At 42.2% G+C, this 17822-nt stretch overlaps 4 protein-coding genes, 1 long non-coding RNA gene and 3 other non-coding genes across 9 annotated transcripts; all 8 read right to left on the reverse strand.

Moving 5' to 3' along the window:
- Window positions 1-156: 156 nt before the first annotated feature.
- rps12 (ribosomal protein S12) lies at window positions 157-2272 on the reverse strand. Its single transcript, XM_011612023.2, has 6 exons — window positions 2165-2272; window positions 1994-2041; window positions 1162-1278; window positions 868-970; window positions 502-603; window positions 157-242 (listed from the first exon to the last, which is right to left on the reverse strand). The coding sequence occupies exons 2-6, from the start codon at window positions 2005-2007 to the stop codon at window positions 180-182; spliced, it is 399 nt and encodes a 132-aa protein (XP_011610325.1). The 5' UTR covers window positions 2008-2041; window positions 2165-2272; the 3' UTR covers window positions 157-179.
- LOC115253115 (small nucleolar RNA SNORD100) lies at window positions 746-827 on the reverse strand. The gene has a single exon (XR_003891424.1). It is a non-coding gene; the product is annotated as a small nucleolar RNA SNORD100 (small nucleolar RNA).
- On the reverse strand, window positions 1042-1126 carry LOC115253116 (small nucleolar RNA SNORD100). Its single transcript, XR_003891425.1, has one exon. It is a non-coding gene; the product is annotated as a small nucleolar RNA SNORD100 (small nucleolar RNA).
- Window positions 1355-1429, reverse strand: LOC115253110 (small nucleolar RNA SNORD101). Its single transcript, XR_003891419.1, has one exon. It is a non-coding gene; the product is annotated as a small nucleolar RNA SNORD101 (small nucleolar RNA).
- A 264-nt stretch (window positions 2273-2536) lies between the features above and the next one.
- On the reverse strand, window positions 2537-3581 carry LOC101076518 (SH3 domain-binding glutamic acid-rich-like protein 3). Its single transcript, XM_003971659.3, has 3 exons — window positions 3427-3581; window positions 3117-3284; window positions 2537-2689 (listed from the first exon to the last, which is right to left on the reverse strand). The coding sequence occupies exons 1-3, from the start codon at window positions 3469-3471 to the stop codon at window positions 2624-2626; spliced, it is 279 nt and encodes a 92-aa protein (XP_003971708.1). The 5' UTR covers window positions 3472-3581; the 3' UTR covers window positions 2537-2623.
- A 449-nt stretch (window positions 3582-4030) lies between these two features.
- On the reverse strand, window positions 4031-11891 carry LOC101063001 (scavenger receptor cysteine-rich type 1 protein M130-like). 2 transcript variants are annotated; one of them, XM_029850066.1, is made up of 18 exons: window positions 11875-11891; window positions 11456-11500; window positions 11231-11305; window positions 10996-11022; window positions 10584-10895; window positions 9466-9759; window positions 9070-9384; window positions 8577-8867; window positions 8056-8370; window positions 7682-7981; window positions 7080-7388; window positions 6677-6991; window positions 6250-6558; window positions 5875-6168; window positions 5444-5779; window positions 5242-5349; window positions 4727-4811; window positions 4031-4633 (listed from the first exon to the last, which is right to left on the reverse strand). In XM_029850066.1, exons 3-18 carry the CDS (start codon window positions 11277-11279, stop codon window positions 4498-4500), a joined length of 3795 nt encoding a protein of 1264 aa, XP_029705926.1. In that variant the 5' UTR covers window positions 11280-11305; window positions 11456-11500; window positions 11875-11891; the 3' UTR covers window positions 4031-4497. The 2 variants fall into 2 exon arrangements, with proteins under 2 accessions (XP_029705926.1, XP_029705925.1); XM_029850065.1 differs by lacking the exon at window positions 11875-11891 and having other exon boundaries at window positions 11456-11613.
- Window positions 11892-12816: 925 nt separating this feature from the next.
- Window positions 12817-17694, reverse strand: sh3bgrl2 (SH3 domain binding glutamate-rich protein like 2). Its single transcript, XM_003971686.3, has 4 exons — window positions 17415-17694; window positions 14662-14847; window positions 14190-14270; window positions 12817-13757 (listed from the first exon to the last, which is right to left on the reverse strand). The coding sequence occupies exons 1-4, from the start codon at window positions 17457-17459 to the stop codon at window positions 13743-13745; spliced, it is 327 nt and encodes a 108-aa protein (XP_003971735.2). The 5' UTR covers window positions 17460-17694; the 3' UTR covers window positions 12817-13742.
- Window positions 14854-17408, reverse strand: LOC115252928 (uncharacterized). The gene is made up of 3 exons (XR_003891217.1): window positions 16883-17408; window positions 15470-15517; window positions 14854-15386 (listed from the first exon to the last, which is right to left on the reverse strand). It is a non-coding gene; the product is annotated as an uncharacterized lncRNA (long non-coding RNA).
- Window positions 17695-17822: the final 128 nt, after the last annotated feature.

Genomic DNA, 17822 nt, shown 5'->3' on the forward strand with positions numbered 1-17822 from the left:
TTCTCCCTTAAAAACCACACAGATCGAGTGTTTATCACCTTCGTGGCTTCATTTATACAGCACCCAGATATTAATGGTCCTGAAACTGGTTTTCCCCATTAGTCCCATGTTTTACCAGCTCCGATGGCCAGAGGGATAGAAACACAAATTAGCCACTTTTGTGTGCATATTTTGACATTTTATTTCTTGCTCTTGAAGTACTCCTCAATCACGTCCTTGGCCTGTGACTCCTTGCCATAATCCTGTAAGGCGGAATGGCAAAAATTAGCATCTTTCTCACAATAACTGGAAATGAATTTTAGCAGCAAATGTCATTGTTTCATATGTAGCCGTTCTTAGGGACCCCAGTCACCACAGGGAGGTGGCGGGGCTCGTACCCTGGCCGTCCTATAGCCATTCGTTAAACAGCTGCATGTCATCAACAACAAGCACCTGCACTTGCCTGGCATGAAGATTCCTTTAACATCAGTTTTAGCCCCATGTGTGTTGAAGAATGTTTACCTTGACTACGACGCAGCTGCAGCCCACCACCTTGCGGGGTTTGCCCTCACGGTCGATCTTGCACAGCCCGACCCACTCGCCAAGCTTCTTGTTGTCATCGACCTAAAGATAACAGCTTGTATAAGCCTTATTTCCTTACTTTCAGCATAAATGAAAGGTGCATTTGACAAGTAATAACATAAAATACACGTTAAGCTATTAAAAAAAAAAAACCTTCAGAGCGTAGATTTGAGTAGGGGAAATGTGCATCTCAGACAACATTGGGTAACAGTGGCACTTTCCTCACAATATTCAGTAGAGGGAGCCAGATCATCATCAGTGATGCAGACCAGGTGACACTAAACCAGCCTGGTCTAGTTTATTTACCTTTATCAGGTTGATCTGATGCTCAGCGCAGAGGGCCTCCACCAGCTTGACGTACATGGGCTCGTCACAATTGGCAGCAAGGGCGCACAGATGGGCCTGACGCCTGCAATATATAACCAAACACTTTAAAACACTGATCCAATGAACGTTGCATGTTAAAAAAAAAAAACTAGACATATCTCAGACAAAAATTGGGTAACAATGGCAGACTTCTACATTGAAACTCAGTAGAGGGAGCCAAGACATCATCAGCGATAAACGCATGAATATAGCGTGCAGTAGGTCAAAACATACTTGTCTAGAGCCTTGGCAGCTTCGCGGATACCGCGGGCAAGGCCATCGTGGATGAGGGCAGTCTTCAGCACTTCTGGGAGAGCAGTGTTGACATCCATGACACCTCCAGCAGCAACGCTGTGATCAAAGTGTTAGATGTTCAGACAGGAGCCAAAGAAGCCGAACAATTTAGGGTAACACAACGGAGCTTCCAGCAGGTCAGAACACAGATCTCACTCATTGGAGAGTGAAGGGGTATCCGACAAAAGATTTAAGTCATCATTCAAATGCCGGGAGCTCACGTTTTTAAAGGTTTTACAATTGTTGTCAATTAATCTACAGTAAAAGCTGAAACACCTATGAATTACAGATAGAAGCTTAACAATGCCAGACATCTGCCTTGCACTAAATTCAACAGTTGTAATTACATTTAATGACACATTTTCCAATCGAACCAATGTATTCCAAGTACTTTTGAGAGAATCGTTGAACCACCATAAACATTTGGAAATATTTATGCGCAACCCACTGTCAGTGGTTTGATGCTGTATAATCCTTATGTTACTTCGCATACACAAGTAATCCGTCGTTTTAGACCCCAGCACGAGTTTATAAGCTAACCTTATAAACTCGAACCTTTCAATGATCGATATTAATGGACTGACTGCAGGTACCCGAAACCAGGCGAGCTAGCTAGTAGCCCATGCTACTTAGAATACAGTTTAAGTCGCCCCTTCAAAGAAGACCAACTCGGAATTAAGATTCATCTTATTTACATTATAACATCTACTGCATTTTTGCAAGTCTTTTTTTTTTTTTTTTTAAAACACCAATGCATTATAGCGTCACTCACCCTTCCTCGGCCATTGTTGTTTCAAGATGGATGTTTGACTTAAAAGTTCTGAAATAACAACAAACAATGAAAGAATATGCATTACTGGTCATAAAGATGTTATTGTAGTGATTGTATAAGTTGAGATGCTTGATAAATCTTGTGGAGTGTGTCGCAGATTCGAAAACGTACCAAAGCCTGCGATCGGGCATCGACTAAAGAGGACGTCATCAGGGTGCGACACCGCTTTAATACCACAAAGGCCATCCGCCAGCTTACTTTGGTGCCCAACTTATTGCCTGTAACATTCGCCTTTATCAAAGTACCGTTACTACGAATCGGCCATTGTGTCTTGTTTTAGTTTTTTCTCTTTAGTTATTTTTACCATTATTCGTAATTTTTTTTAAAAAAAACAAACTTTATTTAACTCCAACACGTTAGAACGGAATTACAGAATCTATAAGGTTAAGTGTTCCTAATAATTCTAAAGTTGTGTTGTTTATTTTTGATTTATTTATTTATTGACGTTATTTTTCTGTTTTTTAACAAAAAATGAAGAAGGGATTCTTTGAATATCATTCTTTTAATAAAACTTTAAAGCAATGTTGAGCACATTTCTTAACATTACTGTCCCATAGCCGGCCTTTATTCTCACTGGAGTTTGAGAAATTGCTTTAAAGTCTCCATCTCGACGGCATTTTCAAATGCTTTAAAGTCCTGAAAAAAAGAAAACACTACTGTAAATTCAAAATACAATGCAGCATATAAATCACATGCTTTACTTGGACAACAATATGAAAATTGTTATAAAAAATTAGCTTAATTTTTTTTATAATTAACTTTATTATCATAATGTGGCATGCTACAGCGAGGTATACCAGGAGGGGGGAGTGAGTATAGCATAGAAGTATTCAGGGAAGTGCAACCAGGAGGCACTCAATAAAGTGGTGTCTTCTCGGATTGTCTATTACATCCAAATTCAGGAGCAGCAAAAAAAAATAATTAAAAAAAATTAAATTAAAAATTAAATTAAATTAAATTTTAATTTGAAAATTAAATTTGTTTGACATTGCAAGTACGTAATCATTCAGAATTTACACTCACACAGTGACGCAATTTTTTTTCTTTCTCATGTCAGACCTACCCCACAGTAGTCATTCCCATTGCAGATCTGGGGGGGTAAAGCTTTGCTGTCACCTACAAGTTTTCTCATCAATTCCTTGTCCTCGTTACTTTGACAAATATCCACAAGGTTATAGGGAATGTTACAACCATCAAGGACCATCATGATTCTCTGCTGTTGTTTTTTTACCTGGAGAAGACAAAATCAGGAAGTCTTTAATCAATGAAGCTAAATTCAGCTCTCTTCTGCATAATCAATATTATTCCACAATCTAAAATGAACCATGCTTTTCAAGGATTAGAAAAGATTAACAAAAGTCTTGATACTTTACCTCTTGGTTGCCTGACACACTTGCATAAAACAGTGTCACTGTCATGTTTGCTTTTTTCGACAGCTTTGAGGAAACAGAACTACGAAGAAGAGTGCTGATGCAGGAAATGTGGCCTTATGAATGCTGGTATGTTGTGCTGGGTTGGATTTCTTCAGACAAGACGAGCAGGTTTAGACATGACTTACCTGATGTTTGCATGCCGACCTTTGCGAAATCTCTCTCTCTCACACACACACACACACACACACACACACACACACACACACACACACACACACACACACACACACACACACACAGGTGGAGGGTGAGTCTCAACAAGGTGGGTGTAGTCTGTTACAAGACAAGAATTAGATGGACAAAAACAAGTATGGTTAGATGTTAAATCTATACATAACTCAGAAGTTAGATATAAAAGTTGTCATGGAACTATTAGCCTAAATTTGAAGGTGCAGCATGTATAATATGGTGCATCTGGCAGCACAATGTTATTGTGAAAGTCCCATCTGTGGGGGAACATGTACAGCCCATGAGTGGAGGATGTATAATGTATTTACCTAAAATGTATCTGGATTTGAAAAAACAAAAAAATCTCCACACCCCATTCTGGTTAGAATTGTACATTTATTGATCATCACTTCTTTTATACGCCAGAAACAGCTCATTTTAATGCAATACAAAGGCAGCACAGTGCTCCCCCAAGTGGTGGGATTTTGCTTTGTGAAATGTACAGGAGTAAAAATAAAAGTAAGCATTCCCACCTCACAAAAGCAGCACATACAGTTTGATTTTCTAAATCACACTTTAAATTTTAAGGAAAGATGCACTCCAGATCAAATAAGATAGCAGATTGTCTAATTTATTGCCATTTTTAAAACTTACAAGCAGTTTTTTGTTGCCCTCCAATCATTTTACTTCTTCCTGTCCCCTAGCATGTCAGTACAAGCTGATGTCACAGACGGGGGTGGCTAGCCAAAACATTAAACTAGATGCCAGTAAAAAGCTTGCCTTACAGTCTAGTGATATGTTGCTCTGTAAATTCAACAAAATTACACAAGTCGTTTTCTGTGATTACGAGAGAACAAGTGGTTCAAATTCATAACACACTTTTCCAGCCAGATCTTCAGGGACGCTCTCGACAGGATCTTCAGAGTCAACAAGTGTGTGCTTGTCCTGCCTTGGTGCCTTTGCCTGGCTGTTAAGGGCCCTGGAGGAGTGATGATGATGATGCTCATGATTTTTTATGAAAAAGTCAGACCTTTTTTAGCTCCATCTTAGCAAACAGCTATATTCTTTTTACCTTCCGTCGAATGTGGCATTGCTTCTCTCATGTGCATCATCCTTAACTGTTACTTCAGACTTGCTGTTAAACTGAACCATGATGCCTGTAAAGTATAATAGGATTATTTATTGGTCCTTTTGTTAGAAAAATTAATTGTATACATAAAGTATAGGCGATACTCGAAATGCAACTATTATGCCATTGAATGCATATTAGCATACCGAAATGATCATTTATTATTGTTTTTTGGCATTTATTATGATAGCTTACCACAAGTATCAATAACAGCCGAGGAGAGTCATGGTGCAGTGTAAACTGAGCCAAACTAGCTCATTGGAAGCTAACATGTATCGTTCATTCAAACATCTTCTGCATATATAACTGTGAAATCCTTGCACTTGCTTGATAAAGCAGTACAACTGGAACGTCTTCATCAGTCAAAACCAAAGATAGGCGCAAGGTAGTGAAACTAAAATAAGCTTTTATTTTCACTTAAGTGAAATTTTAAGATAACACAAATATCAGCATCTTACCAGCAACCCTGTTCCTCCTTCTCCAGATGAAGAAACCTAGACCAACTGCAAGTAGCACCAATACAAGTCCAATCACACCTCCGTAGATAGCAGAGGAGGATGACGCTGCTGTAGGGATTCAAACACTATAGTCAGCATGTCAGCATGTGAAGGCTTCAATGATGCTGTAAACACTGCAGAAAAAGACTTTGCCAGGTCAAACCTGATACTGTAATCTGGAGTGATTTTGAGGGCACAGAAGTGAAGGACAGAGATGAGATGTTCACAGTAAAGATGCAGTGGTAGTCTCCTTGGTCCTTGTAGCCTATTGCAGAGAAGTCAAAGGTTGCCACATAGAATAAAGCGTGGCCAAATGCTGTTTTTGGTTCAGTGACGTTCTGGTTGGATTTCCTCAGATAGAAGAGCCCGCCGGTGTATTTGCTGTGAATCGTGCAGGTGACGGAGAAGCTGCTGCCTTCAGTGACTGATATTTTGTCGGGGTTGTACATCACCATTGCATAAGGAGAGGACAAGGAGAGCCTGGGTATCTCCAGGCTAACTGTAAAATCAGAGACACATTTTGATACAAATTCGCCTTTCGAACTTTCAATAACTATTTTTATTATCAGACACACAAAGCTAAATAGTACTTACCCTTGACTGTCAGGTCGGCAGTGTTCCCCAGAGGATAGTAGATAACTTGAGTGGATACTGTCTTTTGATATTCACAGAAGTACGATCCCTTCTGGCTGAAGTCCACCACAGGGAAAACAAAGGTTGCTGCTTCATTTTCAGAGTATTTTTCCATCTTGAATGAATCCTGGGTCCTTCTCAGAATAAAGGTCCCACCCAGATGTTCTGACACTATGGTGCAGGTGATTTCAACCTTCTCACCCCAGTTCACCTCGGGAGCAGGAGCCAGAGTGATTTGGGGTTTCACCAGGCCTCCTAAATAGAAAATGTTCTTTAATAATTTCAGTTTCCTCAGCCAGCACAGCTTCATCCAAGTTGGGTTTGATTTCCACTCACCTAAACAGATAACCCCAGCATCCTCACCATGCCCACAGTTGTTATCCCCAAAGTTATTGTGTGGACAGTGCGTGAGCGCAGACTCTTGGCCGACACACTCCACATTATCCAGCCATATCGGGCCGGTGCCTCGACCAAAATGGGCGCTGGTGGGAGCAGAAACTGCATGGCCACAGCCGAGCTGTTTGCACACCACATCGGCATTGGGTAAATGCCATTCATCATCACAGACGGTACCCCACAGGCCTTTATATAAGACCTCCACCCGACCAGAGCACTGACTTCCACCTCCAATTAACCGCACCTGCGCTGCAAATGGAAACAGAAAAAAAAAGTGTTCAATTCAATTAGAATATATAGATGGGACAAAGCCAATTATCAATTACTGTCTGCCATCAATGATATTTTTCATTAATTCTGACTTTACCTGCACAAAGGAGACCGGCATCATGGTCGTGTCCACAGCTTGAGCTCTTGAAGCCTTCGCGTGAGCATTGCTGAATAGTTGTTGTGCTGTTGAAACAGGAATCGCTGGCCTCCACCACCAGTCCAGTGCCTTGTCCAAAATGGGCCCCGCCAGGAGCCTCATAGGCAGTTCCACACTGCAGGTTCTCACACACCGCCTGAGCCTTACTCAGAGTCCAGTCCTGGTCACACACTGTATGCCAAACATCCCCGTGACGAACCTCGACTCTGCCTGAACATTCATCCTTACTGTCACTCAGTCGGACTTCCAAACTTCCTGTGAAGGAAAAATAGTGATAGAGAAAAGTGTGTACAGTGGATCGGTATATATATATGTATATATATGATATTTTATATTGTCTGACCTGTGCAGACAACACCAGCAACTGATGTAGTGTTGCAGGTTTTGTCTCTGAAGGGTCTGTGTGTACACTGGGCCAGAGTCGACTCCATTCCATTGCATTCAATCTGATCGACCCAGGTGTGCCCGTTGCCGAGACCATACTCGTTCTGGGCGGTGAGCTTATGGGCTCTTCCACAGTCAAGCTGTCTGCACGCCACTGACGCGTCGTTGAAATCCCAGGCTTCGCTGCACAACGTGCCCCACTGGTCCTTCTCAAAGTACTCCACTCTTCCCGCGCAGCGAGTTGGCCCACCGGCCAGCTTGACGTTGCCTGTGAACAAAGCTCCACATGTGACATGCGGCTCTGTCTAAAGGACAGAGGAGGAGCTTTGCGGAGGGTCCTGATGGGGTCACTGCGTTTGAAGGAAAAGCAACTTTTGCACGCTAAAGTATGTTGATGTGACCCAACATTACGGATAGAATGATTCTCTGCAATATTAAAAATTACATTTCAAGCTTCTGCTAAATGTAAACTATGACTCTAGGTGTGCCCTCAATCTTTAACAGTTTAGGTGCACGGGTTTTTTCTAACAGCTAGTTTACACTCAGTCGATGGAGTCTTACCTGAACATTTGACAGCTGCCTCTTCAGTGCGGTCGTTGTTGCTCTTCGTATATTCTGTCAGCATGCAGTGAGAGACAGAGTTCTCTCTGCCGTTGCAGCTGACCCTATAACCTCTCTGATGACCAGCATCACCAAACGAGACTGAGGATTCCACAGGATCCCCACAGGACATCTCCCTACACACAACTGTAGCCTCATTCTTTCCCCAGTTAAGATTAAATGCTGGTGACCACTGGCCATTGTAGTAGAACTCCACCCTCCCTGAGCACTGGTCGGTCCCATTGATGAGTCTGATACTAGCTGGAAAGAAAAAAAAACAACTTTATATTTGCAAATTTCTTTTACATTTTATTTGTAAATCAGACGCCTGATACCTGAGCATATCACGCCGGCATCCTCGCCATGACCACAGTTATTTTCACCAAGATTGGCATGGTTGCAGTGTAAAAGGGAGGTCTCATTACCCTGACAGTTCACATCATCCAACCAGATATCTCCCTCGCCTTGACCAAAATAGGCACTGGACTTGGCTGTCTGTGCTGAACCACAGTCCATGGCTCTGCACACCACCTGAGCATCCTTGATGTCCCAGTCATCATCACACACCGTCCCCCACTGGTCATTGTGCCGAATCTCCACTCTCCCAGAGCATCGGTCAGTGCCGTTGATGAGCCTTACTGGCGGGTTGCCTGAGGACATTTCACCAGCATGCAGAATGTCTCAGCATAGGTGATATCTATGTAGTACTAATATTATACTTTCTGTAATATGAAGACGTTAAGATTTTGTTCTCAATAGTAGGTGAGTGCCTTTCAAAAAAGACTTTGAAAACAAGAAACAAGAGATTTATTGCAGACTGCATGTGTTTTGCAGCGGCATGTCCTTTGTGTCTCACCTGCACATGAAAGCGAAACCCCTTCGCATGTCCCTCCATAGTGTTGAAGAGTGCACTGGGAGATGGATGTGACCGAGCCGGAGCATGTTGCGGTAACACCTCTCCGATTGCTATCACCATAGTTGAACTTTTCTTGGAAACTTTTTGGAGCACCACAGTTGAGTTCCTTACACACCATCTCCGCTGTTTCATGGCTCCAGTGATTATTGCATATTTTCCCCCACTCACCATCATGGTAGACCTCCACTCTCCCAGAACAGCGGCCAGTTCCATTGTACAACCTGACTGATTCTGGAGAGTAAGTATTTACAAAATACGTATATTAGACGGATACTTTCCTCATAGACACAAAAACCCTCCAAAACTATTTAAGTGTTATAATACGAAATGTCCAATCGGATTTTTAAAATTGAAGGTTCTTCTTGTTCCTGTTCTACAAACATGGTGAGACAAGGATAGACCTTCTATATCCTCGATATTAAAGATGTCATACCTGAACATATAAGACTGGCGTCTTCATTGTGGTCACAGTCGTTCTCTCCTAAACCTCTGTGCGGACAGTCAGCGAGGGATTTTTCATCACCAACGCACTCCACATCGTCCAACCAAATCTGATCCTGACCTCGGCCAAAGAAGGCCTTGTACTTGACTGCGATAGGGGTCCCGCAGTTCGTCTCCCGGCACACCACTGCTGCTTCTGGCATGCCCCACTTGTCATCACAAACCGTCCCCCACTGCCCATCGTGGAAGATTTCCACTCGCCCCGAGCACCGATGGGTCCCGTTCTTCAACCGTATTTGTTTGCTGTCTTTCAAACCGGTTAAAAACACAAGTCTCAAACACACTATAAAATTGCTGGCATCACATGTGCAAATAAACAAAGACATACTTGAACACAAAACAGTAGCATCGACGCATCTTTCCTTGAATTCTTGAAACATGCACTGTGAGATGGAGGTCTCATTCCCAGTACAGGTGGATTTGAGTCCATTCGCTATGGACGCCTCCCCCAGGTTTTGATAGACTGGCTGAATGACAGGAGTACCGCAGTTGATCTCCCGGCACACCACTTGTGCTTGCTCCTTGCCCCAGTCACTGTTGCATATGTGCTTCCATTGACCGTTGTTGTAAACCTCCACTCTGCCGTTACACCGATTGGTTCCATTGACCACCCTTAAATGTTCTGCAAGTGGGAGAAATGAAACGAAAAGGTTGGTTTTATGAATCATTTTGTTAATTTTAATCATTTTGTTAATTCAATTTCCCTACGGGGATGAATAAAGTACATCTTAATCTTGATCTTAATATGTATACATTTATTATTAAAGTTATTATTAAAGTAAGATATTTACAATGTTAAATTGCATTATAGAATATCTGTTTGTCTGTCCAGCAAGACATCTCTGGGTCCAAATTATAATTTTAAAAATCTGTGTTGATCTTTTGATTCAAACTTGAGGCACAAGAAAGGTGGCACAAGATAAGGAGCTCCTATTTCCCTGCTTTGCCTCCCCACCCCCAAGCTCCATTCTAACCTTTGTACTTTATTTTGTGCAGCTTTTGTGCTGAACTGCATTCAAAGATTGGATGAGGAAATCCATAGATACAATAATTTTAGCACTTCTCTGCAGATTTTTTACTTCCCAGTTCGACTAATAGCTGCAAATGTTTTGCTGCAATCAAAAATGAGGAAGAAAATGTTAATTTTGATTGAAGCTTAGCTGACAGTGTGGAAACAATGTGATGTAACAGGGTCTTGTGTTTTTGAGAATCTAATTGGGAGCAAATGCAGTACCGGTAAGTGTATTCTGTATGAATCTAATGTCAAAATGCCAGGTGAGTATTTGCTGGTTCATATTTAGTCCCATTTTTGCCAATCACATCTTTCTTCAAAACGATTCCTAAATCTTACTGTTCACCTTCCCCCTTTGAGCTAAGAATTAAGGTCAGTGGTTTGAGGTTTTTAGTGTCACATCAACACAAACCAGAGGGTAAAGTCAGACCTACCTGCACAGACAACACCAGCATCTTCAGCATGAACACAATTATTCTCCCCAAAGTCTTTGTGTGTACACTTGAGGATGGATGGCTCCTGGCCGCTACACTGGACATCATCTAACCAGATCCGGTCTTTTCCCTCTCCAAAAAAGGCAGCTTTCTTGGCTTCGAGGGCCGTCCCGCACTTTACCTCTCGACACACCACGTCAGCATTGGCAAGGCTCCATCGATCGTCGCAGACCGTTCCCCAGCTGTCCCTGTGGTAGATCTCCACTCTACCAGCGCAGCGAGAGCCCCCCATCAGCCTAACTTTATCACATTCTAGAAATGAGAGGTTTAATGATCGTGGTGCCACCAAAAATGAATAAATGAGCTCCTATTAGTCAAAATATGTCAAGATAAGATAACCTAGATCACTTGCCTATGAGCTGCGCCAGAATCAGGAGACCTTCAGAGCAAAGCATGAACATCAATATTCAACATCCATAAAAGTCTTATGATGAAATAAGTTTTGGTCGAAACAATGACCCACAATGTCAAATTGTACAGATATAGCTTCTTCTTTTTCCATGTCACACTGATGAGTTTAAATTTCATTCCATTTAGGAAATGCAGAAAATATGATAGAATATAATAGGATAAAATCAGAAACTTACCTGCTGACAAATAGACATAAAGGTGGTGATCAGCAGAAATTAACGTCATATTCTGCCCTCTAAATGGATCAGAGGCTGCAGAATCAAAGCAAAAACCCAAAGAGATAAACATGAATCTCTATTTCTTTCTTTTCTATACTTTCTATACTTTACTCTATATAAAAACAACAAAAACCCCTTAAACGAACAACAAGGATTTCATCTGACTATCTATTTATGCCTTACCTTCAATTCAACTGCTGTAAGCAACAAGTAAAAACAAGCTTTCACCTAAAAATAAAAAAAACAATCACATTTAAAATATCACAATCTTTGAAGCGTCCAAGCAAAGATCCAGTTATTGTTATAAATAAAAGAGGCTGGCTGGACTTGGACTGCAACCTGGATGCATGTTGACATTTTGATCAATCATTAAAAGCAGGATGACAGAACATTTCACTTTGTTTGACACACTGATAGCAATAAAAAGACAATTCACCAAAAAAAGCACTCTATTCAACTGTATCTCTTCCTGTTAACTATTCTAAAATATGACACAAGCTCAAACCACATACAATAAGTTGGATTATTGGTGCAAAGGTTTGAAAATTTAATCACACCATCTTTTTTCATATAAAAAATGTCAGTGCAAATATCTTTCTTACCGCCTGACCGAGCAGTCGATTAAAGTGGACTGATGTTACTCAATTGGTCTTGGATTTTAATCTTACCACATCTCACTGCCAACATGAGTCACAAAACAGGTTCTTCCCATTGTGAAAATCTGCTTTTATATGCATTTTGATGCATAGCACCCCTTTTATTTTGATTCTAAAAATCATCTTAACTGGAAACTACATACGTGTTTTTTTCCAATTAAGAAAGCCACATTGCTACTAGACAATACACACGTCTTGAGTTGGCATGTACAGTTTTTGGATGTTTGCACACAGCAGCATCAGAAACATCCCACCGAGATCTGTGCTCATGGTTGCTCAACTGTCAATTCAGCATTTGTTGTTGTGCACGGGATGAATTTCCTTATTCTGCTCTTGAGAAGGAAATCTCTTCCAGGGCTCCAATCTGTTGATCTGACGATCATCCAGCATGCAGAATATCAGATTTCACCTATTTTCTTCTCTTAATTTGACTTATGAGGCATTTTTCAAAGACAAATGGGGTCGTACCAACAACGCTCGCCCAAACCAAACCCAAAACTCAAAGCGCAGGTCAAATAAATAGGGAACGGACATTGTTTGACTAAAGGGGGGTCACGCTTGAGCCAGCCCTCTGCTGCACAACTGAGGGTGCCGACATTTACTTAGCCATGGAAGACGTGCACTTTCGCGTCATTCCCTGATGGGAAATGACACGTGAGCTAATCCAGGAAAAACAGGCGTAACAGCTGATATTTACATAAATGTTACAGGATAAAAGAAGGAGGTGTTGAGTAGTTTCTGTACATCTTTCCTGATTGTTGCCTTTTCTTTGATTTGTGCTCTGCTGCCTGGTGACCAAGTAAAGCACAGAGCTGGATCATGCAAGGCTGTGTTTGTCAAATACATTTATTCTGATAATGCAGGCGCGACACCAGAATTCAAAATGTCTTTTTTTTTAGGGGGGTTTATTTGTGTCACACATTCTCATTCTTTGTACAAATGGCAGCATATTGTTGATTTCATATAAAAACATAAGATTTGACACTAAAAGAGGACACAAATGTCCATTTTGTGACCTTAAATTATATCACTGGCACAGTTTAGGGTCAATATGTAGAACAGAACGTAGGACAGACTGGAGGACACTTGCATTCTGTTTCTTAAAAATAAGCTTTGACTCTTAATCTCTCATTTCTATTGGGGTACATGGGGGGTCTGTATGTAGTGTTTTTGTTAAAAAAGGAACTTTTGTCCTTTGTATCCTAGCTGTACATCTAAAAATCCCAATATGTACCTGGTTTATTGACTCATTACAGCCGGCGTATTGATCCGCAGCTGAAAATAGTCCTTATTTACTCATTTGTGAGCGACATTTGCAAAAACCTGCAGTGGTCAGTTTTGCAAAAGAGCAAAACTCTTTCATTTAAACTTTCGGAGTAGGTTTTAATCTTTTCCTTTTAATGAAAATAGAAAGTTGAATAAAATAAGGTTCTTTCATGGCCTCCAAAATTAAAGTTGTCTTCCCAAAAGCTTTGGACCTTTGGACCTTTTGTCTTTTTGTTGCTTTTCTGAAATGATAATTGTGTAACGCCACGTCAGGTTTGGATCCCCTCACACAACAAACCAACTGGTGCACTGACATTAAAAGCTGCTCCATCCTCCTGTAGTCTTTGCTGCAGACGTTTACATACATGCATACTGAGTGTGTTTAATGTAAAACAGAAGCATCCATCACAAACGCCATCAGCTTCTTGGTTCTTGTCGGCCAGACTCTTCTTGGGGGGCAGAAAGTTGTTTCAGGAGACCTGGAATGTTGCGCATGGGGGAAAATCGGGACCAGAGGGGACGTCGTGTGCCAGCAGGTTGGAGCGAGGCTACGACTCAGAATCCTAAACATTGGGGAGGAACCAGATACGGAGATTACAGGTTTGTATGGATTTACAAGACTGAGGTTGGCAGTGGGCGGGGCTAAGCAACTCTATGAGGGCCTGTGGCCAGACAGTAATGACAGTGGAACTCTCAGACTAATTAGATATGACAAAAGAAATTATATAAAGGTTGAAATGTACATATCTGAGTCTGGAATAATGAATATGTAGTACTGTGAATTTGATGAAACTGTGTGTGCCATCCAGCTGGCTTGTATCTAATCAAATCATTTAACTCACTCATCTAATTAGCCTCCATGTGAGGGACGGAAGAAAGGAGGCAGTTAGGGGAAAACCAAATGAACGTCGGAGGGAGTGGCGACAGGCAGAAAGACTCCGGCATCAGTTTGTCAGATCTTACTTCTAATAGCTTGAGTTAAATGCATCCCTTACTTTCACTGAGGGTTGGGAATGGAGCCCCAGGAACGCAAACACAGTGTTGGTCTCCTTTGACAGGAAAAAGTCTTCATAGTCCTGCAAGACACGGAATATTACGTAAGTGCCACAGGATGGAGAGATAGCTGTAACCATCTCCACTGAACTGCTTTTAATATAATGCAGTGAGCATGTCATTGCAGATTACACCAACCATTGGAACAGATAATCTGTCTCATCCATGAAACTGGATTATGTTGGGATTACAGCGCAGCATGCAAAGTGGAGGGCATAAAATGGCAAAGCAACCGCTGATCACATCCATTCTGTAGCTCATATGCTAGCCCGCTTTAGCGTCATAACTGCCCCCCCGGCCAAAAGTATACAGTATGTTAACACATTTGTTTGGCCTCATCAGGAACATCTGGTTTGCCAAAATGTGGGAAGACAGCTTGTGATCACTCGCTCCCAGAGCTAATTTGCTCTTTACCCCACAGTAGCGGTCCTCATTGAAGATCTGCGGAGGCAGAGGGTTGCCCTTTTCTGGACGCTTCTCCTCAGGGATGTTACGGTACATCCAAAGCCGCTGCTCCTCCAGCATGGTGATGTCGACCTCCTGGAAGTTGATTCGATTGGCCTCGAGGAATCCCACCACTGCCTGCTGATGCTTCTTTACCTGAAGATGGCGAGACGAGAAGAAGTGACTTCCAAATGTTGCTGCGACCACGTTGAACTAACTAACATGTCATTCTTGGGAGGAAGTCCGAGCTGCTCCATTACAAAAACAATCAATATTAAAACAATTCACTCCAGGAGGGGCAGAAGTTCACAACATCCCTCTTAAACAGGATGTGTACTAAAGAACCATCTGGCTGAAATTTGGTCTCACAAGTACATCTGGACTCCAGGCATAAACGGGCCTAAACCGTGAGACCCAGCACGATTCCACTCAGGCACATTTGTGAAGTGTTTGCTGCAGTAATGAGCGACAAGGATTATGGATCAGAGAGTGATTTTGCGTGCAATGCATATATTCCCATTTCGTATCCTTATTCAGTTGTGCTTATATTCCTGAAGGACTTCCTGTTTTGTTTATGAGGGAATCCTGTCCTCAAAACTCTGCAACAGCCTGTCCCACTCGCTGGTTCCCTGTGGTCCACTCCGGAGTGTTCTTGGACCGTGTGAGGGGAATCTGTGTGGCAGAGTGCGTGAATGCTGGAGGGAATGGTGGATAATTTTAGCAGGGACAGAACTCCCACAGAACAGAAAGCCATAAACAAATCAGAGACAGTCCTCACGTCTCAGAGCAGCTTCATCTTCTCATGAGCGTCTCCAAGGCTCTGCTCCTTTAAAAGGATCAGTGAGTAGTGAAAACAAAATGAATCAATGTCCCCAGGACTTGAATGAATGCTTGAACATTATTAAAGGCTATTCCAGGAATTCCCATTATTTCTACATTAATAGTTTTATAAATTGCGTCTCTCAAACTTCTATCATCTCTGTGTATTTAAAACAGTCTCGCCTGAATTCTTACAACAGATAAACTGCAAACACCTGTTGTTTTAAAGTCTGAAACTATAATATACATCAGACGGCTGACCTTCACCACTGTTTACACAATATGACCTTCCAGTGAGCTCACAGACAGAGCAGCAGGAGTTTAAATAATGAACGAGGGCCCCCGGAGAGGAGTGAGAGTGCAAGGCTATGGATGAGTCAGATCTGGTGTGTGTGTGTGTGTGTGTGTGTGTGTGTGTGTGTGTGTGTGTGTGTGTGTGTGCGTGCGTGTGTGTGTGCGTGTGTGTGTGTGTGTGTGTGTGTGCGTGTAAGTAAGAAGCAGACAAATACAGGGTACACAAAACAAGAACCCAACTAGCGCCGAGCGCAGAAACGTTCCCTCCTATTGTGGACTGGAGGGCCAAAAATGCCAGTACAACCAGCGACACCAGTGCCAATTAGCAACCACCTTCTAGATGTCCCCGACTGCTGACAACCCCCGAGGTCCTGGGCCCCTGTCAGAGGACCAGAACATCACAACCTAATTCCTCCTGAACCCCCTTAAATGTTAATTACTTTACCTTGATGCAACTATAGCTCTAAGCATTCAGTTCAGTTATTCAATTAGCCTTTAATGCACGTAAGGGCCTTTTTTAAATTTAAGATTTCAAACAATTGTCAGTGGAATCAGTGATCAGAGGAATTGAGACCAAATAATTTTCCACTTGACTTAAGTTGTTTTGTGGCGGTGGTTCCCACCCACTGCTTTGTTGTGTTTTTCTCTGGTTCTTCTGCTCTTCTTGCCGCCCTTTTCCCAGAATTCACCGGTCACGCTCCTTGTTTTTAACTCCATTTACTGAAAAAGGACTGAAAGATTCCACTCTCACCTTCTCTCCTCAACCAGCAGCCCGCAACTTAAACTACATTCACATGAGCTATACACACTCACATAACTGACCTAAATGGAGGACATGTTCAACCATGCGTGATGTGTGTGTGTGTGTGTGTGTGCAAGACATAGTGAGAGCAATTCAGAGCGAGATGGTGTTTTTTCAATTATGTGTCATGGGATTAAAAATAACTCCTTTGTAAACACTAGCAGATTGGGCTGTCCTCCTCAAAGCATGATAAAATAAATATATTACTCAGATGTCCCATTACCTAAGGCCTGAGGTATTCATGTGAGAGTGCTGTTTGATGATTTTTCTGCTTACACTCAATATCAGCTGGGATATGTCAAATCCATGAGGCTGGTATTTCCCAGGAGGGACGCCAGGAGAAGGCAGCTGCCGCCGCCGCTGAGCATCATTTGCTCAGACATGTTTTCAATTAACTCTCGGACAGTTCAATTAATCACGTAGATCCCTAATGGGTGAGACGGATCACGTGTGTAGTTTTAGGGGAGACAAAGATCAGCAGAGGCTCTCTTCTTCCCAGGATCCACCAGAAAGAGGCAAAAGTGGAAAATATAAACGGATTATATTTGCGTGATCCTGTGCTGAGGAGGGTTAAAACGTGTAATATAACTTCTGTTAAACTCTGCATAGTAAAGACAAATAACCGCTGTCATTTCAAAAAATACATTGTTAAAAGTGTGGATTAGTATCTGCTGACGGTTTGTTTCAGTACTTCTCCGCCCCTAAAAGCCAATGGAAGAAGTGATAATTAAAAGACGAGGCTGGTCTTTCTGGCAGCTTTGCAGACTTGTGAAGCCCAGCTGTCATGCTGACACCAGGAGACACTCACCGCGATGGAGCTGGTTGACGAGGCGACGTAAACCTTAATGACCATTTTAATCTCTGATTGATGTCCGACAGCCGATAAACTTCAATGACAGCGACTCTCGCTCGATCCCGAACCAACAACGACGGCCGTTAAACTGTTTTCGGGGTTTCAGACAAAACCACCGTTTTGAACATCTAAACTATGACATAGCAGCGACCCAGCGAGCGTCTGGCTCCGCCGTCTGAAGCGCTCACCGAACCGAACCGCACCTATCAAGCGCGCGCTTATCGACCATCTACTTCCTACAGAGAATTTTCAAAATAAGAGTGGAGTAGAAATTCGACTTGTGCATATACGATAATTATTATTTTAGCTTTCGACTTTTGCAGCATACCTTACCAAAGACGGTTCGAAGATGTGGGATGGAAT

The sequence above is a fragment of the Takifugu rubripes genome, chromosome 16 (assembly GCF_901000725.2).
Source record: "Takifugu rubripes chromosome 16, fTakRub1.2, whole genome shotgun sequence".
NCBI lineage: Eukaryota > Metazoa > Chordata > Actinopteri > Tetraodontiformes > Tetraodontidae > Takifugu > Takifugu rubripes.

What these genes read in the sequence shown, in the direction of transcription:
- rps12 (XM_011612023.2), bottom strand. An exon ending in ATCAGATCAACCTGATAAAG is followed by an intron (nt 604 to 867) that starts GTAAATAAACTA and finishes TGTTATCTTTAG; the next exon opens with GTCGATGACAACAAGAAGCT. An exon ending in GCAGCTGCGTCGTAGTCAAG is followed by an intron (nt 243 to 501) that starts GTAAACATTCTT and finishes TCCGCCTTACAG; the next exon opens with GATTATGGCAAGGAGTCACA.
- LOC101076518 (XM_003971659.3), bottom strand. Translation starts at nt 3,471, where the DNA reads ATGACAGTGACACTGTTTTATGCAAGTGTGTCAGGCAACCAAGAG. An exon ending in GTGTGTCAGGCAACCAAGAG is followed by an intron (nt 3,285 to 3,426) that starts GTAAAGTATCAA and finishes TGTCTTCTCCAG; the next exon opens with GTAAAAAAACAACAGCAGAG. An exon ending in ATGGGAATGACTACTGTGGG is followed by an intron (nt 2,690 to 3,116) that starts GTAGGTCTGACA and finishes TCTTTTTTTCAG; the next exon opens with GACTTTAAAGCATTTGAAAA.
- LOC101063001 (XM_029850066.1), bottom strand. Translation starts at nt 11,279, where the DNA reads ATGACGTTAATTTCTGCTGATCACCACCTTTATGTCTATTTGTCAGCA. An exon ending in TGCTGGTGTTGTCTGTGCAG is followed by an intron (nt 9,760 to 10,583) that starts GTAGGTCTGACT and finishes TCCCACTTGCAG; the next exon opens with AACATTTAAGGGTGGTCAAT. An exon ending in TGCTGGTGTTGTCTGCACAG is followed by an intron (nt 6,992 to 7,079) that starts GTCAGACAATAT and finishes TTTCCTTCACAG; the next exon opens with GAAGTTTGGAAGTCCGACTG.
- sh3bgrl2 (XM_003971686.3), bottom strand. Translation starts at nt 17,459, where the DNA reads ATGGTCATTAAGGTTTACGTCGCCTCGTCAACCAGCTCCATCGCG. An exon ending in CGTCAACCAGCTCCATCGCG is followed by an intron (nt 14,848 to 17,414) that starts GTGAGTGTCTCC and finishes CGCCATCTTCAG; the next exon opens with GTAAAGAAGCATCAGCAGGC. An exon ending in ATGAGGACCGCTACTGTGGG is followed by an intron (nt 14,271 to 14,661) that starts GTAAAGAGCAAA and finishes CGTGTCTTGCAG; the next exon opens with GACTATGAAGACTTTTTCCT.